Below are 26,638 nucleotides of genomic sequence, written 5' to 3'. Positions count from 1 at the left end.
ACAGACATCTATCAACTTGCCGCTTTTGAGACTCCTTCACAGACGTTGCCGAAGTCGAGAGACAGAGGTCGGGTTCGAACCACAGACCTTTCGGTCAGTAAATTCGCGCTCTAACCACTTGGACCATCTCGCCCCACACTCCTCCACCAAATGGACTGAGAATTGATAGTCTGTTTGTGCAAATTAGAGAGCATGAGGATCAATTTGGAACCAAGGGTTCATGTCGATCAGTCACAAACCGCGCACCAAACAGCAATAGTTCTTCTAGGTTTCACAGCTTCGTTCACCGAGGATGATAAGGTGAATAAGGGGACGTTGGAGGCGATTCCTCGGTCAGTTCATTGACCTTAGGTGGTTCTGTTCCTCCAGTGTGGTAGGGGATAAGAGCTACGAAGTGAAGAGAATTGCTTTGATGCAAGGCCGCTATTAGCTGCTTGACACAGTCATATCGGTTGGTCACTAACCACTGGTTTGTCTCATCCCCGAGTCCCCGATATAGGAAAGGACTGAGTTTGACTGGCAAAGGCTTTCACGCTTCGTTGTCAAGTGATGGACTAATCGCTCCAGGTTCGTCTCCATCATATATATGGGTGGGTGAAGAAGGCTCTACGATACAAAAAGTACTTTAGCCTGGGAAAGACAGGGCCCAATCAGAGTGACCTGAGGAATAAAGCTACAGGTTACAAAAGCAAGTCACACTGTGGGTTCGGTTACTGAGCAAGCTTTTTAGTGGAAACGGACGCGAAAAATGGCCAAAGAGATTATTTTTATGACTGTACATTTTCTGAACTGAACGTTTTCTTCCACCAGCATCAGCTGACACTGCAATACAGTCCCAATTGGAGGTGCAACCAAAGCGCACTATAATCGATAAAGTTTCCCATCCCGTGTGTGTCGATTCGGGAAAATGCCCACAGGGTCACTAACCTTTAGCGTTTCGGTTCCACTTGCGTGTGCGCTCCAAACTCCATGCGGCAAACCTAAGGAATGAAATGCAATGGAGAAGAACATTTGAAGACAGTGGGATGCAATCGCAAGGAGTGCGAAAAAGGAACTGTGACAAGAATTCGTCAAACAACATGTTCCTTAGTCAACGGAACTCACAACCGTTTGAAATGAGAACCGGAAATCGCTTGGTGGTTCCCAAGAGAGAGGTGACAGAGTGACTAGATTCAAATGGCCAAAGGGTCACGGGGCTAATTTAACCAAACTCACCTGATGACACCAGCGAACGTGGAAGTTGAATTGCCAGTCTTCACCGGCGTTTAAGTTCGCTCCGTCATTTGAGTCAAAACAGTGTGCCTAAGGCAGAACTGTTAAAAACTCGCTCATCCATAACACAGAGAATGAGAAAAAGAGAGCCCCACGTTGACACCAAATGGTCACTGTTGTCTGATGAATCAGGGCGACCCGGTGCGGAAGCTCCACCGGCTGCGTGAATATCTCATCTCTTGCCAGCGATAACAAAAAACACTAACACTCGTGATGACACTGATGACGATACATCTGCCGTACATAAATAAAATAATGACAATCGTTCAGCTGTAGGAACTCTTCGGTGTCTAAAATGCCATGCCACCCGAAGGAAGCAGGACGGCTGGGATATTGCCAGGTTGCCCAGGAGTAGACAGGGGAAGTTGGGAGACAGACGTCGGGTCGGACCTTCCGGTTTAGTAGGTTGCGCTCCAACCACTCAGCCATCTCTCTGCCGTACAACCACACGGTCTAATCGGTTATCTTCAAGGAAAAGAACGAACAGAAACTGCGCTCACCTACCGCAACCACCTCTGAGTGCACTCACACCTCCGAACCTCCAGACAAACTGCAAGAAAACAGACATTGGTCAAGCACTACAATTTACAAGGTCTGTAGGGGCGGTTTTCGGGGCCAAATATCGGAAGCCCGAATGTACAAACTGCGCCGAAGATCCCTGTAAGTGCGTTCACACACCTATTCGTCAAGTCATGCTGTGAGCACCCCACAATTTGCAGTACAGAGGGCAACAGCCCTCTTGATAGGCGGCGTCTAAACCACAAGGTTGAGCCGCCTCGAACTAAACATTTTTACGAGTACTTGATTCACCCAAAATGGTTGATGGCATCCATAGTCAGGAACAGATAACACACATCGGCGGTCACAAACCTGAAGACGCGTAAGGTCATCCGACGGTAGGGATGAAGCCTCGGAACTGCAAAACAACACTGGCCGCACCGCCACAAGCGATTCTTGAGACCCAGCCACATGCGTTTTTGAGACTAAAAGTGACGAACTTTGCGAACGTGATTCCTGCACAAGCCTTATGAGAGCTACTACAACTACCAAGGTATGCAAAACTCGTCACAACCTCTAGTGTTTGCGACAGATACATTCACAGACTGCACCTTCTTTGCATTTCTTAGGAATACACCGGAAGATGGTACGATCGTGGTAAGCTTTCGGTTTGTCTTCCAAGAATAAGGATACGTCGTCTGCATACCCTACAAACGAAGTTCTCGCCGGCGATGATTTGAATGCCGGAGATCTGAAGACTGCTCAGAGGTTGCCTGCGGAGTGGATGACAATGCCAGATAGCATTTTCGCAGTAAATCTTTTGCAGAGCTCCTCAGCTCGTGCAATCTCACACGCCCAGAGGTATGACGTGAATAGGCGGACCGGATTATGTCCATGAGCTTCCACTATTGAAAAGTGTAGTGAGTGACCGATCGACAGAATCGAACCCACAGTTGGAGTGAAGCACATACGGGACTGCTATAACACACGATGAAGTGTAAAACGTGGACAGTGAAACCCCAACACGGTTATGTGTGCTAAAGCCACTAGTCAGCACTGCCCGTTTTGATGAGTTCCTAATCTGGGCCGAATGCTGTCTCCACTCTTTGCTGGTTGAAACCTACACACCTTGTTGTCGGTTTCGAAATGTTTTAAATTTTTCGAAAACCCGTATGAAGAGAAACTCTTCTTCGATATTTGTGATCTCCACATAGCTCCCGCAGCGATTTCATTCATCGGTTTGCCGCCAAGTCTTCCTAGTTGCGCGAAATCCCTTCTGATTCACCTGGACGAATTGCATATGCTGTTTCTGGGGGAAACAAATACCAACTACTCACAATGAGGTCACCTGTGGAATTCAACAACAGTCCACCAGTAGTCAGGTCACCTGAAGAATTCAGCCATAACAACGTTTATTGGGTGGATCGCAGCACCGATGATTCGATCCTGGGCTGGAACCAATACAAGGAATGTTGACAAAGACATTTCATCACAACACAGACGGGTCGATTGACATTTCGAGTAGACAGGGGAAGTTGGGAGACAGACGTCGGGTCGGACCTTCCGGTTAGTAGGTTCGCGCTCCAACCACTCAGCCATCTCTCTGCCGTACAACCACACGGTCTAATCGGTTATCTTCAAGGAAAAGAACGAACAGAAACTGCGCTCACCTACCGCAACCACCTCTGAGTGCACTCACACCTCCGAACCTCCAGACAAACTGCAAGAAAACAGACATTGGTCAAGCACTACAATTTACAAGGTCTGTAGGGGCGGTTTTCGGGGCCAAATATCGGAAGCCCGAATGTACAAACTGCGCCGAAGATCCCTGTAAGTGCGTTCACACACCTATTCGTCAAGTCATGCTGTGAGCACCCCACAATTTGCAGTACAGAGGGCAACAGCCCTCTTGATAGGCGGCGTCTAAACCACAAGGTTGAGCCGCCTCGAACTAAACATTTTTACGAGTACTTGATTCACCCAAAATGGTTGATGGCATCCATAGTCAGGAACAGATAACACACATCGGCGGTCACAAACCTGAAGACGCGTAAGGTCATCCGACGGTAGGGATGAAGCCTCGGAACTGCAAAACAACACTGGCCGCACCGCCACAAGCGATTCTTGAGACCCAGCCACATGCGTTTTTGAGACTAAAAGTGACGAACTTTGCGAACGTGATTCCTGCACAAGCCTTATGAGAGCTAATACAACTACCAAGGTATGCAAAACTCGTCACAACCTCTAGTGTTTGCGACAGATACATTCACAGACTGCACCTTCTTTGCATTTCTTAGGAATACACCGGAAGATGGTACGATCGTGGTAAGCTTTCGGTTTGTCTTCCAAGAATAAGGATACGTCGTCTGCATACCCTACAAACGAAGTTCTCGCCGGCGATGATTTGAATGCCGGAGATCTGAAGACTGCTCAGAGGTTGCCTGCGGAGTGGATGACAATGCCAGATAGCATTTTCGCAGTAAATCTTTTGCAGAGCTCCTCAGCTCGTGCAATCTCACACGCCCAGAGGTATGACGTGAATAGGCGGACCGGATTATGTCCATGAGCTTCCACTATTGAAAAGTGTAGTGAGTGACCGATCGACAGAATCGAACCCACAGTTGGAGTGAAGCACATACGGGACTGCTATAACACACGATGAAGTGTAAAACGTGGACAGTGAAACCCCAACACGGTTATGTGTGCTAAAGCCACTAGTCAGCACTGCCCGTTTTGATGAGTTCCTAATCTGGGCCGAATGCTGTCTCCACTCTTTGCTGGTTGAAACCTACACACCTTGTTGTCGGTTTCGAAATGTTTTAAATTTTTCGAAAACCCGTATGAAGAGAAACTCTTCTTCGATATTTGTGATCTCCACATAGCTCCCGCAGCGATTTCATTCATCGGTTTGCCGCCAAGTCTTCCTAGTTGCGCGAAATCCCTTCTGATTCACCTGGACGAATTGCATATGCTGTTTCTGGGGGAAACAAATACCAACTACTCACAATGAGGTCACCTGTGGAATTCAACAACAGTCCACCAGTAGTCAGGTCACCTGAAGAATTCAGCCATAACAACGTTTATTGGGTGGATCGCAGCACCGATGATTCGATCCTGGGCTGGAACCAATACAAGGAATGTTGACAAAGACATTTCATCACAACACAGACGGGTCGATTGACATTTCATCAGCCGGCACTATTAGTGAATACCAAAGATAACCAATACAGGTAAACTTGGCCTTAGATCATAGTCCCAAGTTCAGTAAACAAGCATCGATCGTCCTCATGTAGCAAGGGTAAACAGAGCTCCACTCCCCGCTAGAGAGCATATTACATTGCCAAGGGATCAGCAGTAATTCAGCAAAGTTATCTCTATGGAAAGCAAGTTAGATCAATACATGCGCATTGTTCGTTCATCTGACCACTTATGTCCGTAGCGGCTGCTTGTAGATGACAGGGATGACAGACAGGTTAACCGGATGGAGTGCACCTCATCACGGTAGGGGCCATTCCGCCCCAGTAAGCGAATACGCATTCGCGAGAATTCATTTAAAACCCAGATGTCGGGAGGACGTCAAAGTAGTTGTGTCAGGGTGCGCCCAGACAGAAGAAAGAGTACATGTGCAGGGAGTGACGCATCCCCAAGGTCACCATCGGTACGACACGTCCGGAAAGTAGGTGAGTTGGCGGCACCCACGAAACACGGCTCCCACCTAACACGGCTTAGCAACACACGACCAGCGTAGTGGACCCGAGAATGTTCACGACCGGAACACCACCATTGGCTGTACGGAGCGAACAAGTGAACGACCATATTTGGCCAAGTAGTCATCCTATATATTTACACAGACGCTCTGTATGTTTTGTCCTGGCAATACAGCCGTGTCCCCAGTTCTCTGTCTTCTCCCTATCGCGTAGTCTGACAGGCTCAGTGCAGTCGTAACCGGCCACCGCACAACACAACAAGTTGGTAATCCTTAGTTTCTCATGAGAAAACAGTTGAGTCTGATCCGCAGGGGTTGTTGATGCTCCCTAAGAGACGACTAATCCGGAAATCTCACGATGGCATTCCTGTCAGCCAGGACATGGTGTGCGATATTTCCCATTAGGAAAAGGCGAATATTCTTTTCTTTTGTTCCTTGTACTTCGGATCGTTATCAAGCGCAACCTATCTTCGGAGTTAGTCGGAACTCAATTCCATCGTCATCGATTGCAACATATCAGCAGTGCTTAACTAGTATTCAGTAATGAGGAAAGAATTGCTTCGCTAAAGAGTACAGAGAAATTGTAACGGAGGAGACTTTCTACAAATTCCATGTTTTCTTTTTTTTTTTTTGGGGGGGGGGGACAAATCAAAGCTCTAGGATGGAGTAAGACGACATCCACGGGATCGAAGTAGCATCCTTACGGAAGATGAATACGACTCACGACATTGGCACAGCGGCATGCCTGACAATGGGCCGTTTACATATCATGCTTAGTGCACCATTTCGATTCGTTACAGAGTGCATCGGAGCTGATTTACGTTCTAGTAGTTGTTCTTATGGTATCAGGGCCTGGCGAGCTCCCGAAGACAGACAACCAACGGACTGTCAATCGGGTTATGGAGTCTGACACCCATTTTCCCCCTTTCACTTTGGCCACAAGAAGGTGGTGAACAGAGCCACGGTGTCGAACGTCACATGGGAGCATTCAACAGAGGTACGAAAGACGACACATCGGTCCTTGACCACGCAGCTCGTTCATGCTGAATTTTGTCGCAGACATGCTGTGGCCGGACAACCCCCGATATAGTGCAAGGACACCATGGAAAAAGTGCTTAAGGGTGTTTAAGATTTTCTGACTAGAGATCGCGACCATAAAGTGAGGCTGCTTTTATCTTGGCTCCGTGTACACGTCTCCTCAGCTTCAGCGATATTTGGTCCTGAGATCGCAAACGAAATAAGCCGGAAACTTTGCTTGCACTCCCAAATATGGACATGCCCAAATGAGTAAAAGTTTCCACAAACGGAACAACTTTATATGTAGGTTCCAGAAGGACATAAGGAAATAAGGAAACAATGCATGCTGAAGGTCGTAAGCTAGACTGTAGTTGTGAGATGGAGCAACGAATAAGGAGGGGAACTCAAAAGAAACGAACCAATGAGAGGCAGAAGTCTAGTCAGATATAGGTTCATCCTAGTCGCCAAAAAACTTACGGGTGTTTTTTCGTATGACTCCTTAGGTGATGCATGGTGAAGCGCATGTCCGCGGTGCTGTGGCACGACAACCGGCGTCCGCACCAAGGACAAGCAATTTGACTGCTGGTCGGAGTGAAGTGAAACTGGGATTCGTGATGGTGCAGACTGTGCAAGTCGGGGAAATAGCGTGCATCGTACACCGGCTCCTTGATGGTAGTCGGCAGAGTGTCGCCGATGGCGACGTCCGTCGCCTGTGGAGTTCCTGGGGTCTGTTCAGAGTTGGATCTCTCATCACCAGGGACCACGGAACTTTTGGGGGTGGAACAATCATCTTCGCCTGAGAACGGAAAGAGAATGGAAAGGAGGTGCCAGTCACCGCAACAGGTGGTAGGGTGAATCGAATAAAATGAAACCAAAATACTTGTGACTTCCCAGTGTAAGCAAACAACCCCTTCAGAACGTGACAAAAAATGTCTTCAAGGGAACGTTTATCCTAATTTGATTGTTTTTCATGAATTTCGCGCAGTAATCTTAAAAGATCACCCCTAATCCCAACAAGAAATGCTTCAGAATAACTCGAAGAAGCCATCACAACGTGCCTTGGAAGACCTCTCGGTGGAACAAGTCAGTACCTACTACATGGAAGAATGGGACGAGAAAAAGACTGTTAACAGGCGATTTAGAGCGCAGAAATGCGGTCAAAAGGGGCATGTTCCTGTGGATTTGGGCGTGTGATCTGAGTTTGGCTTTCCAACGTTTATTCACTTGAAAGAAGTGTAGACCACTAGTCATAACGAAACTATGTCAAGGCTTTAACACACTGCTGCGATTGGTTCAGTGTTCAGCTTTGCCAGGGCCCCATCATGCACTGGTTGATTTGTCAGCCACGTATGTTTTTTTATGTGGCTCGGTAAACATGATTTATGATAACCTGTCTAAGATGGGTAGCTGAGGAACGCGGCACGCCTGTTTGTTGACCTTAAGAACGGAAATTCAAAACTTTCGTCACTAGCCTTAGAAACGTTACCAGTGTGCTACTGCTCGCGTTTATGTGGCTCCCGGAGACCATCGGGATTGGCTGGTCCCAGGGTGGTTTTCGTGCAACTCGGTTAGTCTGTCCGGAATCCGTGTCGCGTTGTGGTCTTATTACGCTGCACCTGATTGGTTCGTTGAATACCTTGTTGAGATTCATGCGAAGGCTCCTTGCATGGTGGTCTTCATGGTATGATTGGTCCATTTACTGTGCGGCTTCCATCACATCAACGTTCCTCTATTACGAAATTCCATTAGTTCCTAGGGGCGTATGGACTAGATCGATGTCGCTGTATTTACTTACTGGTTTATCCTACCAAATACCACGCCTCGACACCCTTTCGGCTTTGTATAGTCAAGCATGTGAAGGGTATCCCAAGTGCGCACACACCCTTCTTTATAGTCACGAACAAAAAAGGTTATCTTGGATCATGCCATGCGCTGGCAATCTCTTTTTCATCTATGCTGAGGGATAGTTGGCTGCCACGCTGACGAACAAGGTTTGTCGCAGCCACCACAGTGTGGTTTGCAGACAAATTTTGTTCTTACTTTCAGAGTATTGCAGGTTGGTGCATACTGCTTTAGACGTCTTGCAGTCACTTGGGTGACCTTATATACACGGAAGGGTAGTTAATCCTTCGGCTTTCTGGTTGAGTTGACGTCGGTCGGTTGGATCAGAGTTCGCGTGTTTTCAATCGTCGTCACCTCTCTGACCTATCAAACTAGGTTTAATCGCCTCTCTTCTCAATCAGTCTTGCAAATGTGATTCAACGCTCATTACGGCAGTGAAGCATCGGTGTTGAACACTGATGTCATGCTGTCGACGATGATGATGAACGCTCGTTTCGGAGGTCTTGTCGAAGCACATTGTCGGCCCGATGGAATCACGTCCCTCGACTAGATTAGGGAGACAGATCAGCCCCCACTTGAACTTAACCGCAGCGGTGGGATGCCGAATTCATAAAGTTCTGAATTCCAAATCACTGTCCATTCGGCCGACAGGTTTGTTCCACGTCCGAGAATTTTCTAGCCAACTGTCGCAGGAAAACCTTTCAAAGGGCCTGCATCTTGTAAGCTACGCATATCATACTAGCGAATGGCATTCTCCTCGGTCGCAGGCCACGCGAACTTGCGGAGCCTGAACAGAGGCTTTAACGGTGGTGAACCAAAGACCACAACCTCCAGCTAATTGCTGTGATCTACCTGAGTGCCCCATTGACTACGGTTAAGAAGGCGTCAAGTAACCCGAGCTCCCAATTGTGTTGGAAACTTGTATCTGTGGAAGACAGATGATAACCAGTGCTCAGTTGTACGGGGCGGTCACCGCTATATTTCCACCTGATCTGCTGCAGAGGTACCTTTCATGCGTGTATTCTGCTATCCGCAGAAGCCAGGAAGTTATAACTGTAAAAGGTGTGCTTAACAATGCTGCAGTTTCTACGGGGATATTTAGTGAAAAAAAAATAGCTTCCGGGTTCTGAATGGTCGGTTGAGGACTCTAATAAACCCGACCAGTGCACAGAATCGGCTGTTCACAGAAATTCAGTCGAGGAGAGTAGTTTCATTACCCGTGCTCAGTGCAGTGCCCACACCAAATAGACCACAGTAATCCGAATATTTAGACAACGAGCTGCCTTTCGGAGAAGAACACTGATTGTTAAACAGGAAAAAGAAGGGTGCGAATATTAGCCTCCTTTACCCTGAGAAAACCATTGATATTACTGACACACGTTTGCATTCGTCGCTGGAAACGTGAGCGCAATTTGTGGAGTAAGGAATAGCCAGCATCGTGTTCATAGAAGAAGCCTAGCTGCCACCCAAAGGAAGCACGAGGGCTGAGCTAGTGTCAGGCTGCCCAAACCCAGACGGAATTAGTCAAAATACCGAGGTTGATTCCGAACCACGAACCTTCCAATCAGTAAGTCCGCGTCTCAATCACTGAGCTATCTCAAGCTCGAAAGTGAATAGAGTTGAAATAGCTGGACAAACGACAGTTCCCACTGTGGTAAGTTTCTGCATCTGCTTCGTCCACCATGGTAAATCCAAAGCCACGCTAACTTGAGACAGTCCTTTATGGAGGTAAAGGCAGATTATTATAACCGTACCTATAGGGTTATCGACAAATGTTGCACAAGGTCACGCTAGAATCTTCGAAAAGCACCCACCTATAAATGCTCGATCCTGATTGGCCGGCAGTCCGGCCAATCCAGGCATGTTTTCGTTTGATCCGCAGCCCCTGAGAGACACATCCAACCAATCGCCGGTTGGCCTTCGGACCAGTTAGCAGCATCCTTATTTCTGCTCGCGTTTGTTAAGGCCTGAAGCACGGTTGTTTGGTATCAACGTAACGTTTTAGCTGCTAGGTTACCTCTGATTGTATAAAGCTTTCCCTGACTTGCGGATAGGAATTCTGAGATACCCGGAGCCAGTAGACCATTAAGGGTGAATGACTCTGCGACTGAGTCATCCCGAATTTAACCGTACCCTTCTAAATAGCCTCAGGCTGATTCTCAGGTACACGATTTTGCAATTGGCAAGTTATCCACAGGAATCTATGACTAATGGGTACGCAGATGGAACGCAACATACGTGATACTGAGTGAGACGAGCATGAGGAGACACCGAGAACAAGGAATGTTTGAAAAGAATGCACTCAGTAGGTAAAGCCAAGGGGGAGACAGCTGGCATATCACGTGCACAATAGACAGACGGGCCAAGTGTGCGGGGATTAACGATGAAGGACGATATTCGTTCAGTGAACAAACCTGAAAAACGAGGTTGAGGACCCGGCCGGCGAGCTCCGATGCCACAGTGAAGACAGAAACACAAGGGATGACTGTGCCCTCGAACGGAAGCACAATCACCGGTATGCGATCGATGGTCAGGATTGGCGGATCGGACTGTTCCTGAGCGACTATGTGCGAAAGTGGCCACAAACAAATCCCGCGCACTCGGACATGTCACCAAGTGTTCATGAAATTCAGCCAGGTCGAAGGATAATCGCTTGCAAGAACCAAAACAACGGTAGCAACAGACACCGGAGCAGTTCGAGAAGTGAGATGCCTGCGTGAAAAGAGAAACCAGCATATATGAAAACAGTATGTATAGTCATTTGAAGCAAAGCAGACGGGTTAAATCCTCCGGTGGCAGAAGAGCTAAGCTTTCAGCTAGTAACTCATACGATAAGCTTGCATTTAGACGGACAGTTGGCAGAGTCCATTTAGGTAGAGATAAGCCCACCAAATTTTTGTTCATCAGATGAGGTAGTTTAGGAAACTACTTGTTACGCTTTACCGCCCGCAGTCAGGTGCTGCAACGACCAACAAGCCTATCCCGTGCAAGATTGGCCAGAAGTTCGGGACGCTTGCCGGTCCGGTATCGGTCCGAGACCTGATTAGTCGAAAGTCTGGACCCGACAGCCAATCATGACGCAGGATTGGCCGAATTCCAGTGGCCAATGGCGCATCCAGAAGGCGTCAGAATTTCCAGAAAGTTGTCGCCGCTTACATTATACATATAAAGTGCTTCCAAAGTGTCTTTGACTTCGTTTTGGGCGTTAGTGTACCTTGTGCACCGTCGGTGTTTGATTCGACGTGAACGCTAGCTTGGGAGGCTCAGATAGAGACCTAAGCTGGGGAAAATACCGGTACTCTACACTACTCTTCGAGGCGGTTCGAAAAGAATTCAGAAAACCTCGCGAAGGGCAGTGCTTGGAGAAATCGAGCGCGCTAAGAGGTTCCAAAACACTTCTCCAAGCAAGACAAAATCAAAAGTCACATGAGGATATGATCGCTACTCGGAACCTCCAGTGTGTTAATAAGCAAAGTCACAACTGCCGGATTCCGCTGTTATTCACCTTTACAAGGGGTGTATGCACACTGATGGTATCCAAAAATTCTCTGAAAGGGTACTATGGAATCGCGACTTCATCAAGACTGTTGGACCACTGTGATTTTCATCATCAGTACGAAAGTAGAGCAAGTAGATTTATAGGACTTGTGGCCAGCAGATGACACATCCCCTCAAAACTCCATCCCGGAATTCACAAGAATATCAGTTTGAACGGTTGGAGCAGGGTGTCGAAAACTGAAAAGCGGATGCAACCATTCCATGTTTTCATGTAGTCAACAGAGATTCTGGTGATATCGTTGCCGACTTTTTGGGACTCAAAATCTACATCAATCATCGGATTCTTTCCACCTAAAATGGATGATATCACTTTGTAGGTAATGGCCAGGTTGCTTTCGCCACCCGTACTTTATTTAGAAACTCTTGGCATGCCACGTAACGGACGTGCGCACGTGCACCCGCACACATGTCGACATGCTCACACTGGAAGCACCGTACACACATGAAAGTTCGCAATCCCGCGGGGCCAACCAAGTACTACCTAATCTGGGGCACGTGAATCCACTCGAGCGCGGCTCTCACTGAACTAGGTAGTGAATTTCGTGAATCACCATCTCTACCAATCAGCTTCACTAGATTGCGTCCCGTTCTTTACTGGACCGCTCGATCGATCTACACTCGCTGGCTCGTCATGCTTTCCGGACTATCCGGCTTGACACTGGTGTGAGATGAGATTCCGTTGTGATGTAGATCCCCCCGCTCAAACCTCGATGAGAATATCAACGGCTGTACGTTAGAATCGTGTAAATTTCCAAGCTTCAGTATTAACCGTACAAAATTTACACGGGAAGCCACAAGTATCGATGCACAGTGCGTTACTTTTCAGGACTAGTCATGTTCTGCCTTCGTGATAAAAAAAATCATTCAGTTGTAGCATCGGTGCCTAGATGCCGTGCCACACGAAGAAGACACGAGGGCTGGGATACTGCCAGGTTGCCCAAGCCTAGACAGGGGAAGTCAAGAGCCAGCGGTCGGGTTCGAACCACGGACCTTCCGGTCAGTTAATTCGCGCTCAAACCACTTGGGCTAACACGTCTTTGTGATTACCACTCCCAAATCTAATTGGCTCGGTGCTCGTAAGGCCCTGCAAACGGACCGTAGAAAGTCAGGAATATTCACCGCACAGACGCAAAATAACCAAATTTCCCATAAAAATAAAAGTCACCGTATGGGCTGAAACAAGCAAGTGCTCATTCTAAGCTGCTAACCATGATACGACTGATCCTGGGACTGATCCCATTGTCTCCACGGCAGTGTGTATCTTGCCAAATAGAGGGCATCGCTGTTTGTCGAACCATCATCTGGACATCATCATAGTGAGGTTCTATATACTTTGTACACCATGTTTATTCATACATTAAGCAATACGATTATTTGTGCTGTTCTATACAACTGAGTACGGATCGATTTAGTGCTGCCGAGCAGTCGAATGGGCCGATTCATTCGAGCCCGACGGGCAAACGCAAACCGAGATAGTTTTGGCACAACTAGTGTGACCAGAGGTCGATGCCATACAGGAAAACGGGTCAATATGCATTTCTTGTGCAATTCACCTACCCGAAAATGTTGAGCAAATGTATCCCGATTTTCAAACACTTCGTCGCAGTCGGGACAACTGTGAACATAGGTGAAGTCCACGGCCGGAACCAGATGAATCGATTGACCGGTGGTGGCCTTGTCGGATTCGGTCGAATCGGGTGGTGGGCCACGAGATTTAGCAGAAACTGAAGTTGGCCCATTTGTGATCGGTAATTCCCCGTTGGTGGATTTGGTCAAATCCACTGAGTCAATGCTGCGTACCGACTGCGAGTGGCGTAGTTGTGATTGTTTCCCGTGTGTCAGGTCGCCAGGAAGCTGGTCCAAAGCGTCCTGGCCGTTCGTGGCCATGACATTCTCAGGAGATGAGAACAAAAGGACATGCTTATGAACGCGTTTAACATGGGCCAGTAGATCCTTTGGCGTGGTATAACGAGGACCGAATCGACTGAGAGGAACAGAAGAGCTGTCAACGATATTTTCTGAAACGAAAACGATGCAGAATAAGGGGCAAAAAAGAGAACGGACACGGGTGGGCTAGTCCCTGTAATGGATGCACCTCTGAGAAGGCCGCGCAGGGGCCTAAAATATTCCAGAAAAGTCGCCTAGCTTGAGAGATAACCGGAAGAGATAGCTTCAGTTTAGCGGCAAACTTGCTTAAATGATTTGAGTGTAGCTGGTGGACCTTAGTCGAATGAACAAGGAAAGCAGAATTCCAAATTACGGACTAAAAAATGACAAATTTCAAGTGCGGTACATTATTTTTAATCGACTTTTTTTACATCCTATCAATCTGATGGTGCTTTTGAGGACGGAATTTCAAAACTGCCTGGACCAACAAACAAACGTGTTTAACGTCAGTGTTCTCACCGACTCGATGTCACATACTTGTGTAAAACAGATATTGATGCTAACACTTGTTTGCCACCACAGTTCTCTCACTCACACAAGACCATTAAGGGCGACGAATGCACGCTACATGATGTGAGAGGAACCGCACTACTTAACTTTGAACGTCTTCCAGTGCAAGCGACGTGAGCTGGAAGAGTCAACACTTATCGCAGACAATCGGTGAGCCGAATCGTTCAGCTGTAACACCCTCTCGGTGCCCAAATGCCATGTCAACCGAAGGAAGCACGAGGGCTGGAATGCTGCCAGGTTGCCCAAGCCTAGACAGAGGAAGTTGAGAGGCAAGGGTCGGGTTCGAACCAGGGACCTCCCGGTTTGTAAATTCACGCTCTAACCATCTCGCCGCCTATCTAAGTGCGAGACAATCGTATTTCTGATCAACCTCTGGTTGCTGAATGGTAGCAGGTTCGAGACTCCCTGGAGTTCCGCACTGCTCGTGATTCCGAATCAGTATGGAACAGCTGCACAGTGATTCCCGGCTTCTCAGCCTAGATTGGCTTCACTTATAGGGCGCAATCTGAATTGGCAGATGGGTTTGTCTAGGCTTATTACCATGCCCAAATCAGGAAGCGGAGTCAGATGAGACCGGAAGTATACCATCGTGAAAACGACCGACCGGCACCAACTCAACAAGTTGCGCAGAGTGAATCAACCAGGCGAGCATCAATTTGACCGAAAGTAAGGATCGGAAAACTACCGAAAGCATGAACGCTCGAGGGAAGACCGCAAAAAGAACAGTTGATTGGAGAGCTCAGAATGACGCAACAATTACCCAACAACTGCCTGAAGATAACTGATTAAAAGCTGTCAACCGGTGCGAAAAGATTAGGCTCTATTTGTAAGATGAAGCCTTCAACCTTCGAAGCTGTTAGTCGAATGGTCATGTGACAGATTTATCCAAGATGCCTCAGATGTGAAAAGATAAGATTTCCAGGACGGGAAGGACTCACGTGATGGTTGATTATGGATGTCATCATGTTCGATTGGGTCTGATGATCTTGTGCTAGATGCGGCCGAACCAGACTCGGCACCCGGCGTGTTTCTCAAAACTCCCGTGGAGGCGGATTGTGCAGTCGAGTCGTTCGACGACTGCCTAGCACACCACAGGCAAACGTGCTGCCGTTGAGTGTGGCTGTCGAAAATGTGCTGACACAGATGAGCCATGGTATTGTACGCCTTTCCGCGCCCGTGTTGGCAGCGGGAGCAGACAAACACTTGCAGCAAGTTAAAGTGAAAACAGACGAAACGCAAATGGAGCCGCATGCAAAGTTCCGCGGCATCGGGAGCCAGGTGGGGAGGAGGCTGTTCAATAGAGCGTGGAATGTGGAACGGAGTAGATATATGATGTACGGAAACACAATACGCAGCGAACCAGCTGATTAAAGAAACAGGTTTACTGTTATTAACCTGAAACATGAGAACTCTGAATAAAATTCCCGACAGACATCCTGTTGTCTAATCCGAGCAGTCTACGTTGACAAGGCGTAATGGAAGTTAGGTCAAAACAGCACACGAGTTTGTTTAGCACTCATAATGGAAAATTACTCTATGAACCAATAACGGTCATTCAGTTGTGTCAAAACTCAGCTGCGCCAGTTTTTGCCGTCTCTCTGGATGGGACCTAGAGACGGGGCACATCACAGGGCTAGAGACATTGTCAGACATAACCCAGTCACGCCCTCAATATTGTTCGTGCATTCAATTCACAGCTGCCCTCCCCAGTGAAAAGTACACTGACACCGCTGTACTTAGACATCAATGATATCAGACACCGCTTCCAGTGTGTAGCTATTTACCCCACTTTCTCAAATTATCGTGGCAGATAGAGCCACTGTTCGGCCAGATGAGGTTCTTACAGCTGATGACGATGATGACTTAGTTGTGCAAAACAGGCTCGGATGAGTGATTAACTTACCGATGAGTTGTGGATAAGTCCTAGTCTACTAGTCTCAACTTTACCACACAACCTGTATGTGCGAAACCGTTTAGATCAACACGGTGTATTGGTGATCGGCTCAGTAGATAGCAATCGTTTGACGGTGTTCTTGGCGCATGGGTATCCAGACTCAGAAATGGTCTGTTGTTCGTGATTTTCACATTCTGGCGAAAACTAATGGTGGGTTCATATTGAAATAACACTCAAATGTGTGGTATTTGTGCCCAGATGAGTCTAGTTCGAACCCTTCTTTGTCCATTTCGGGGGCGATTGTTTCGGTTAGTTGACACCAAATGAGGACGGAAAGGGTTGGGAACCCAAATTCACTCTGACTAAAGCCCAACAACGCTGTGTAATTTCTACCGGAAATGACCTCCGGGCGTTCTACATGCGAGGTGAACGTGTTACTCCAATTCCACATGCGCCCGATGAACGGATGAGCATAAAACGCCCGAGCTGGCATCGTCATCCAGTCGCAAAAATGGTTGTTTAGCGTCTATCATGCTTTGCCATCACCATGACATTTAGACTGAAACCATTGTTTCACTAGACTAAGTATGAATACAATGCTTTCAAAAGAATCCCCTTACATGGGCGCTCAGTATTCGCACAATGGAATTGAATTTTCGAAAGTGTCCCTGATGGACTAAACAATCGGCCAATTGAGTTGAGAGTACCAGTCCAAACTTTTAAGCCTCATTTAGGCATCCTGGGGTCTCAGAGATGCTGGGAAATTATTCCACCAGATTTTTCCGCCATAAGTGTGATTGCTTCAGTGGACAATGAAATTTGGTGAGCTGCAAAAGCATGAACGTAGACTAGGGTGGCTTTTGGTTTGAGTACAAACGCAACAAAATGCAACACTTTGACGCAAAATGTTTTGCTCCACTTGTAAAGGTTTTGCAGCTGAGAGCATTGTGCGTATAATGGGCACCCTTTACTTGAGTTGTCCGGCGTCACAGGTTATTTATTGTGCCCGTATCGAAGATAATCCTTACTGTGTCGACCAATGTCAGACAGGTTTTCACCAGGATCGACAGTTCATGGCTGGTTTTGCAATGCAATCTTCCACGAAACACAGCATTCTGGTTGAACAGATGTTTTCGGCTCGACCATCTGCTGAAAAACAAGCGAAACGTGGCGCCGTCTTCCCCAGTCGCTTTTGAGTTGGACATCTGACGGTATACGTAACCATTTTTGCAATGAGAATCCCTGGTATTCTGTCCACATATTATTTCCACATCAGCTGCGATGTAACTGCTTTGTCCACCGAGATTTCGGTTGTCTTGTTGAGACTTACTCGTATTGGTGGACATTTTCGAAGCAATTAGACTGATGGATCGTGCCATACGGAAAAGAATGGACGCTAACAATTGTATACACCAAACCTCCAATGTGTTAGCATCGAACAACGCTCAGTCGATAGACGTATGAATGTTTCAGGCCGACACAATCACGAGGCTGACTGTCCAAAAGGCTAACTCGACGAAATTATGCACAAAAGCAGGCAAAAGGAGATACACTCACCGTGAATCCACAGTTGGGGCACATGATGTAATAACCTAGATGGAGGAGCAGGTGTGCCTTTGCCGCACAGAGCGCCGGTTGTTGAACGCAGACCGATTGCCCACACAATGCACACTTGGTCGATACGGTGTTTCGCGAACCAGAAAGGTGTCTGGTCAGATGATCTGGATGATTGGTTTTGTAGGAGCAAAGGAGACACCGGAGGAATCCACGTTCGGTATCCTCTGGGGGAGGTGTTGGAGCTGATTTGGAACAAGGCGATTGGAAGGATGATGGTTCTGAGGTGGAAACAGGAATGGATGTCTCCGAAGGTCGCTGCGTTGAAGAGGCGTCACACATCGGAGCAGTTGATGAGCGCACGTGTTGCACGAAGTTTAGAAGTACATCATTGAGTTCGTTGTTCGAAGGAGCCGGGGGTGGAACTATACACCGAGATTTTGCTGAATCAATAAAGAAGGATACCAATGACATTTTTTGAGAGAAAAACACGAACAAGATGACGTAGACTTCCCCTCTAAGGGGATTTCTGTCAAGTTCCACGGCACCAAAAGCGAGTGGGGCAAGACGGCTCAGTGGTTAGAGTGCGAATTTACTAACCAGAAGGTCCGTGGTTTAAAAACCCGACATCGGCCTCTCGACTTCCCCTGTCTAGGCTTGGGCAACCTGGCAGTATCCCAGTCCTCGTGCTTCCTTTCGGGTGGCACAGCAGCTGGGCACCGAAAGGGTGTTACAGCCGAACGTAAAGCAAGTAAGTGAGCTTCGCTAAGGTTGATGAATGTGAGTTAATCAAGCAGTTTTTAAAAGCCAAGGGGACTACCTGTCCTGTAACACTGTGCCATCTCGCCCCCTGAGAACTAAAAACGCGAGATCGGATACTAAAACTAATGCGAAAGTGCAAATCAGTTCGAATCTAGAAACAAAGAAGGTATAATGGTTCGAACTCGATTGCCACCAATCACTACCTTACACTCATCATCTTGAATGTTGCCTGTCTACATTCCAGGCTCTTTCACGAGCACATTTTGTCAAAGTATACGCAGCTATCGGCCAACTCTCTGTGACATATGTGTGACCAGTGCACTCATTCGGGCACCAGTTCGAGTGCCAGGTTGGCTTTCACTCTAGACAAGACGGGTGACCGCGGGTAATTGATCAGGTGGTTATTGGTCTATTCGCCGAGTTTGCAGCCATTTTCCCACCTTTTGAGAAAACCTCATCAGTACGCATTTGGGGGGGATAGTTCCTCTCTTCTTCCTTGCGCTTATAGAGTTTGCAAAGAGTGACGTTACGATATGACCTGATAGGCAATGGATAATCATCTCACTTGGAATCTGATTGGTCCGATCGTGATCTGTGTTGCGTTGTGGTCTGTATTTCATGCCAGTCAGGTTACAGCTTAAGACTGCTCTTCGCAAACCATCCAAGCGCAAGCAAGAAGAGGAGGACTACCGACCCAATAGCCTATAACGGTGGTGAAACGTCTGCAAGTCAAGTGCTAAGCTCGGTGAACAGATCAATAGCCACCTAATGAACTACCAATGAAGGCACCGGAGCTATCAATATTCCAATACATTACCGACACCGTAACGTTTCAATATCCAAGCGACAAAGTGTAGTCAGGTGGTACGAGGAGAAAGCGCACGGTAACCCGGATTGGAACGATCGATTATGAACTAGTGTGGTATGTTTCGAGGCCCGTAACTAGGAGTTGTCTGCCGTAGGCAGGTCATCGTGAAAGGCTTTCAGTGAGACAGTCCAATAAAGTGAACCGTTATCGTGGAAACGCATACATCCCAATGCCGAAAGATCCATAAGCAAGTAGCATAGTTGTATATCGAGTCCTTAGAGTGGACTATGAGTGGCCGTTTAAAGTCGTCTTCAACCACAGTAATAATCGCTCAGCTGCAACATCCTTTCGGTACATAGGTGCCATGACATGAAGGCTACGATACTACCACGTTGCCCGTCCTACAGCCTAGTACACACGTCCCTTAAGATTCGGGGATGCACCACTTTGACGCCATAGGTGTCTCAAATTGGCAAACGTGACTCGAGCCTTGCAGATTCGTGAATTGACCTCATCTGTCACACTACAAATAGAATTAATACAACTTCGAAGCAACGCAAAACGATCAACAACTTTCTAGTGCCTATCTCTGGATAGGAAGTGGCGTATTAATTGACTGCATGTCCACACCTTGTGGGTGCAGAGTGCATGCCAAAGGACGGGATGACCTTGGCCAGTTCATCCAAAAACACCTGCGCCTCCTCCTGATCTACGAAGACGAGAAGAATGTCGTCTACGTACTCCGGATCGACAAGGTTTGCGTCATGGGCTATTTGGACATCGTGGTTTTGAAGACGTTCCAATGCTCGTCTCATTACCTCATTGATCACAAAGTTAAATAGGAATGAAGAGTGTGGACATCCCTGATGGATACCGGTTTGTGAACGAAAGCTTTTGGAATGCTCTCCGTGTACTATCACAGGTCCGGAAGTTTGAGAATACAGCATTCCTTGAGAGAGAAGCGCGTCAAGGAGAACAGTAATTCACGGTTGCACTTAGGCTGGGATACTGCGAGAGTGCCCACATTTAGACGGGAGGATGATTAGAGTCCTCAAACAAACCCTCAAAAGACTCACCGCAAGGCAGCGGGATTTGGCTGGAAATGTAAATATATTACCATTTTTACGGAACACGTCGGCACACATGTTCCAGCCCCCAACCTAAAGGGCCAGGAAACTGTGTAGGTCAAACCTCTAATCTGGTATGAGAGACTCTGCGGACACCCTCAACATAATTCAACGGGCCACCAGTCTCCTTGTGACGATCATTTAGTCGCACATGCGGCTGAACGCAGAGCACATGTGACAATAGTTATTTTGCGTGGAGGTTCATCGGCGTAGTTCGATATGATAGGCAAAGACGGAAGCAGATCCAAGCTGACCAGAGGGACTTCAGCCCACGACTTATTTTGCTTCAAAATGATCAATCACCCTGAATTACTGGGGATTTTCACCAAAATGATGACTGCGTTGGTCTTGACACTCATCTTTCAACGTTCAGCAGTAGCAGTTGATCGGTGCCTAACTGTCATGCCACCAGAAGGGCTGGGATAATGCCAGGTTGCAGAGGCAGAGGTCGGTTCGAACAATGGATCTTCCGGACAGTAAACTCGCGCTCTACCCACAGAACCATCTCGCCTCAACATCTCCTGTATTTACTTGTCAATGGGGCTACGAGACCAGAGAGTGTACTAGATGCCTGGAGAACATTGCCAAGAACCAAGAATATCAATTTCAGTTCAGGAAGTTCCGTAACAGCTATCTGGATATCCATCAAACCACCATTGGTTTAATTCTGAGTTTCCATCCCCGCGCTTCTTGTGTTAAACTACCAGACAGAATGTGTTCAAATCCACGTGCATTCCGATGTTCAGTCGGTTATATTCGTTGTTTTTTGGCTAATTTTGCACGCCGACAGACCACACACCGAGTAGGTGACACCCCAGGTGATCTGCATCGATTCGCCATCTGAAACTGACTGGCTGACTAGTTCGATGCTCTTTGGACAAGCCTGTCTGTTTCAGTCCAGTTGATGTGCGTGCGTCTACTTAGGAATTTGTGAAGCGGTTTGCTCTACAGCGCCAGCTTGCACTGTAAACACTCGTGTACACAGTTCACATTTCACGCAACCAACAGGGCGATGACCGTCACGAAGAGACTGGACCTTGCCGTGGTGTGGCGGTTTGCGTACCTCATCGACCCATTGATCTATACTGGGGAGTATCCCCGCGACACTCACAGAGTCTCTCATACCAGGTTGGTCGATGGTTAGAGGTCTGACGAACACAGTCTCCTGGCCCTCCAGGTTGGGGGTTGGAACATGTGGCGACTTGTTCCGTAGAAAAGGTAATGCATTTGCATTTTCTGCCAAACACCACTGCCTTGCGGTTAGGCTTTTGAGCCAAAGGCTCTGGTTGAGGACCCTAATCGTCCTCCTGTCTAGGTGTGGGCGCCCTGGCAGTATCCCACTCCTCGTAGAACCATGACATTCACAACTAATTACGGCAGTGAAGCATCGGTGTTGAACACTGATGTCATGCTGTCGATGATGATGATGCAGGGCGATGACACAAATCAAGTTCTGAAACATTTCAGCCAGTGCTCTAGGTATGTTGTATAACAGTGGATGAATTAGTCGCAAAAAATAGTCAATCCCGAAATGATGTCATCAATCCTGAGGAAAATACCGCTCAACGTCATTAGTACAATACTATTTTGTGCTATCGATTGGAGGCCGTGTGAATCATTGTCACTCAGAGTAAACGACGCTCGTGTGTCAAAATCAAGCTTGGTCACGAGCGTTGAGCATACACGTATCCGCAACTTGAGAAGCAGTGACTCAATGTGGTTCACTGTTTTAGTTGGATGGAACAGAGACTAGCATTTTATTTCGCTTGATCGATGTGGCCGACACCATGCGCGCGTACTATACTCAGCCCTCCTATCAGACACCGTCCAGGAAGAAGAGCGTGGACGTTGAATCCAGAGTGACTCACTTCGAGGTTACTTCAAAATAACCACGTGAAGGTGGTTAGGACGTGCATTCCACGCGCCCGACCAGCGTCTACCGAAGAGAGCTCTGTTTTCTGGTTCCGAGCGATTGCTGGCGAACATGGGAACGTGAAACAAACTAAGTGTTGTGGGAGCATCGCGACTTCCTGACTGGGACCCACATGACTCTGACTACACATGGCTGGAACTCCTGCAGAGCAAGTAATCGAAGCTAGTGGTGCAGATTCTGTCAAGATAGATTTCACCTGTCTTGCTCTGGGCTTATATTGGGTGAGGTTGGCAAAAGACGTTGAGCCAGTCCCGCCGATGGGGCCTTGAATTGGTATGGTGGTTAGATATGCTCATTTTAATGCCATCCAAAGGTACAGACACCTCAGTCATGATCGTTTCCTTGTTGCTTCTTAGAACTAATTCCCTACACTTGGCTCATCCTTCCACTGTTTTAAAAGGCGGCTTCCTTCCATCATGGTTGTATGGCAATAAAGTGCCAGTTTCAAGTAGAACATAAGGTTGCCGGTATCTACCTGATGAGCCCCAAAAAGGGCGAAACCGGTCGGTGGGCTGTCATGGATTTTCAGCAACCCTATGAGTAGTACATTACAAAGTTCCAGTATGTTTTAGTGACGTATGATGGTTAGTTCGAGTGTCGTTAGGACGATGCACTTGTGGGGAGTGTGGAAATGTTAGTTGGAGCTCAGCTCCTCATACGGGAATCGATTATGCCCAGATAAAAATGACATATTTCACGTTTTCATCGATGCAACAGCCAGCGTGAGGCTAGTCAGGACAAGGATTAGCACTCGTTCAAAATCCGGGCATACTATTTTAGCGGCCGATTTGAGCATACGATCGAAACGATGACATACAAAAGAGAGAGGAACAAGTGAGCACTGGATATGATGATATACTGTTCACTGGCGTACCTGAATCAGTACGAGGCAATGGTTGTGCTTTGGGAGTGCGTATACACGAACACCAAGGAATGTGAGGCTCGGCCGGGTCTTTTCATGTCCCCCGTCGGGGAACCATACCCTGCAAGATTGAAGTCTTCCACCCAGCTGAGTTTGTTTACCATGGGCAGTCTCCACCCTGCACATGTTTGATTGAGAAGATCAAGTTACCCAGGTTCCCTAGGGCGTTCGAAGCGACGGAGGTTCCAGTAGCGCACACAAAAGGACCTTGAAAAAGTCCAAGGTTACCCTGGTTTTACTGAATGCAGCAATACCGAATCACATTTTTTGTTTGAGGAAATCTCTGCCACCTTTGGCTTCCACCATGTTTTTGGCTGCGTAGTCTGCGAAGTGATACCACCCCACAGTCACGTTGTACTCTATGCTCTCATAGACAAATCACGTCGTATATGAAAGGGCAAAGTTAATTGGCAACAGGAGTTTGGAACGCTACTGATTAATCCGAGTGCACTGGCAAATCTAGTCTCTCCTAATAGACAGTGACAAACCAAGCATTCAGGAATTTCCCCGTGGAGTATGACACTCTATCGTCGGAACTCAATCGTTTGGAACAAACATACGTTACAATCAGGTAAAAAATATTTGGAACCGAATTGGTGAGCCTAAAAGAAGAATAAACAAACCACCAAGGAATGCAGAATACCAAACGTTGGTCAAAGACTCAGCCATGGCGTTACATGCCTTAGACACGGGACATAGAATAGATCTGGAGAATGTGGAAGTTTTAAGACGGGGACTGATTCACACCACAGCGGCTGATAGCCGAGGCGGTGGAAATTACTAAGCGTCACAGCGTGAATAGAATCGAGGGTGTGGAGCTGGCGAGCGTATGGAAAGCGGCCTTAGATAAGCCGAGTTGACAAGTGACGGCGTGGCTGTCAATCCACTTAGGATCATTAGAAAAAAACGGGGGGTGGGGATGGAAACCCCAACCGACCAAAGGTCACAGCATCCCTCTTACACAACTATCTTAGCACTAGCGCACTCACACAGACCGACAGAAGGTTCAAACGACGTTCGAGAGGGATCATCAAATGGACCGAACCAGAAGAATTAGACCCTAGGCTGGACCCAAACATCCACCCAATAGTTGTTCAATCACCCTAACACACAAAACTCCCTCGGCCGACACCCAACAGAGATTTAGCTTGACTCGGTTGATTGGTTCTCCTTCCGCCTTAAATCTCGACCGACCTCGGAACCCAGTCACTTGGCCTGACGACGTTTTTGTTTCAAAACCGAAACGTTGCCCAGCAATAAATCAACTGATTGTCACCAAACTTTTTCGAAAAGATATGTTACTTTACAACATATGAGTCATCCAAGACTTTGCACAATCAGATTGGCAGTCGAATCTCTTACTGGGGATGATGTGAAGCTAGGAAGGGATTTTGTGAAAACGATGGTGCCCGTACAAAGCACTCTTTGGGTAAAAAATGGGGCATCTGCGGCGGGTACGTGTCTGTACCCCATTGCATCACCAATCATCCATAGGAAGCAACCCTCCCAAAGGGAAATGTCAAACGTGGTGCGCTATACGGATTAAAGGTGGGAATGATACCAGGCTTATATCGAGTTGAACTGCACCTTGAAAGAAAGGAGAACACCATGTATTACGAATGGCTGCGTTCGAAAAAAAAACTGGTGATCGGAGCCTGGCACCAGACACAGTGTAAGCTACTGCCCATCCAAAAACCTTTCACGAGGAGCAAATAGTGAAGGTGACGATGAAGCGCCAGAAGGTAACTTCGTTATCTGGTCAAGACGTCGAAGAGTCATCAGAGGTAAAACACAGTTGGGGTCACCCTCAAACGGCACATATTTGGATCTGCGGACAATTCTACATGGTCCTCAGTATTCTTGTAACCCTATGACAGTAGAATCCTTCTATGAGCTGTTTGAGGCAAGTCTGGTAAATTCACCTCTGACAGTAAAAGCCAAGACTCGGAGTGGATCGACACGTAACCATCAGTTAAGATGATATAGACTGAGTCAATAGCTCAATCACTGCAAGGAATCCAGCTGTCCAAGCCTCTTCTAACGGCGAAAACTTCATATGCGCTCCGGTTTGGCAGTTGGAGTTTGTCGGGGTCTAATCAAGTTTAAACCCCTGAAAAGAGAACACATGAGCATTTGACCCATGCTGATTTTTCTCACACCGATGATGGTGGATGAAACAGAACTCTTGTTTTAACTCACGCTTCTTTTCAGCCAACTTGTCACGCTCGTCTTCGTTCTCCAGTGGCCATTGTGAGTGGTTCTCATCGATGATTGGCTGATCTGCTTGAGAAGACTCGGGTTCACTGGAAACCGTCGCCATACTGGGGACTTGCGACCAATCGGTGAGGAAAAAGTGGCTGTACCATACTGGAGCGCGGGCCAAATGAAGGATTGTCTCAGAGAGCGTCGAGTTGGGCGAAGGTAGAATGGGTCCGGAAGAAGATGCGGCACTGAAGGACGAGTCTGACGTGGGTGTGAAGATTCGTTGCAATGCAGGAGAATTCGTCACTGTGGAATGTCTTGAGTCGAACGCAAGGGACGAAGAAGCCATGAGCGTGCTGGAAGCACCAGTAAAATCAATATATCCATCAGAAGGACCGAGGAGATTGAGACCGTGGTGAAGTATGGCCTCGCTGTGACGGGGTAAAAGAGACGGCCGGGGAGAAAAAAATTAGGGTTGAAGAATAACCTCAACAAAAAATTTCCCGCCACCAACAATCAGGTTGGTTCAAGGACATTTTCATTATACGAAACATCTCAAGTTTCAGAATGGATTCAGACAAAGTTGGGAAACCATGCGTAACTTTCTATTCATATCAATTCCGTTTGAACAATTCACCGGCTACAATGAAGATGTCTGATTTAGGAGCTTCATAAGGAAAGTCACATAAGTGCTGTTAGAAATCACTTCTGATCACTTTCAGTGTTTGACCATCGATGTCTTCGGAGCATTGCCCGAATCTGGTGGGAACACCGGAGCAGCAAGGCTGAAGTTCGTCGAATGGTATTCGGGAGAAATAATTCACCCTCGATAAAAGAACTGATTACACCGCATAGGTTGCGCCGGCTTGGCCACGTGTTGCGTATGCCAGTCGACCGAAATCCTCGAAGGGCTCTTTTCGCACAACCACGTGAAAGGTGGAAGAGAGTCAGAGGCAGTGAAGTATAAAAGCCATCACCAGCAAACTCAGCTGCGCTGGTCATTGCCGTCTTCCTGGATGGGGACCCCGAGAGGGGCCATATCAATGGTTGGAGACATTGTCAGAAATGGCCCAGTCGCGCCCTCAA

General features: G+C 47.5%; 1 protein-coding gene across 1 annotated transcript in view; it reads right to left on the bottom strand.

Annotated features, from left to right (window-relative positions):
• The window catches only part of T265_08154 (hypothetical protein), a gene marked incomplete at both ends in the record, with an annotated part of 93,647 nt that overhangs the window by 17,102 nt on the left and 49,907 nt on the right, over positions 1–26,638 (bottom strand). Inside the window, 8 exons of the mRNA XM_009173874.1 lie at positions 928–980; positions 6,971–7,289; positions 10,750–11,047; positions 13,451–13,911; positions 15,289–15,745; positions 17,802–18,241; positions 25,550–25,983; positions 26,259–26,337. Coding sequence (XP_009172138.1) covers positions 928–980; positions 6,971–7,289; positions 10,750–11,047; positions 13,451–13,911; positions 15,289–15,745; positions 17,802–18,241; positions 25,550–25,983; positions 26,259–26,337 — 2,541 coding nt within the window. The remainder of the gene's footprint in view (positions 1–927; positions 981–6,970; positions 7,290–10,749; positions 11,048–13,450; positions 13,912–15,288; positions 15,746–17,801; positions 18,242–25,549; positions 25,984–26,258; positions 26,338–26,638) is intronic.

Source organism: Opisthorchis viverrini (genome assembly GCF_000715545.1).
Source record: "Opisthorchis viverrini unplaced genomic scaffold opera_v5_204, whole genome shotgun sequence".
In the NCBI taxonomy this organism is placed as follows: domain Eukaryota; kingdom Metazoa; phylum Platyhelminthes; class Trematoda; order Opisthorchiida; family Opisthorchiidae; genus Opisthorchis; species Opisthorchis viverrini.
Note: the sequence above shows the minus strand (reverse complement) of the source record. Positions and strands in the feature narration are given on the sequence as shown.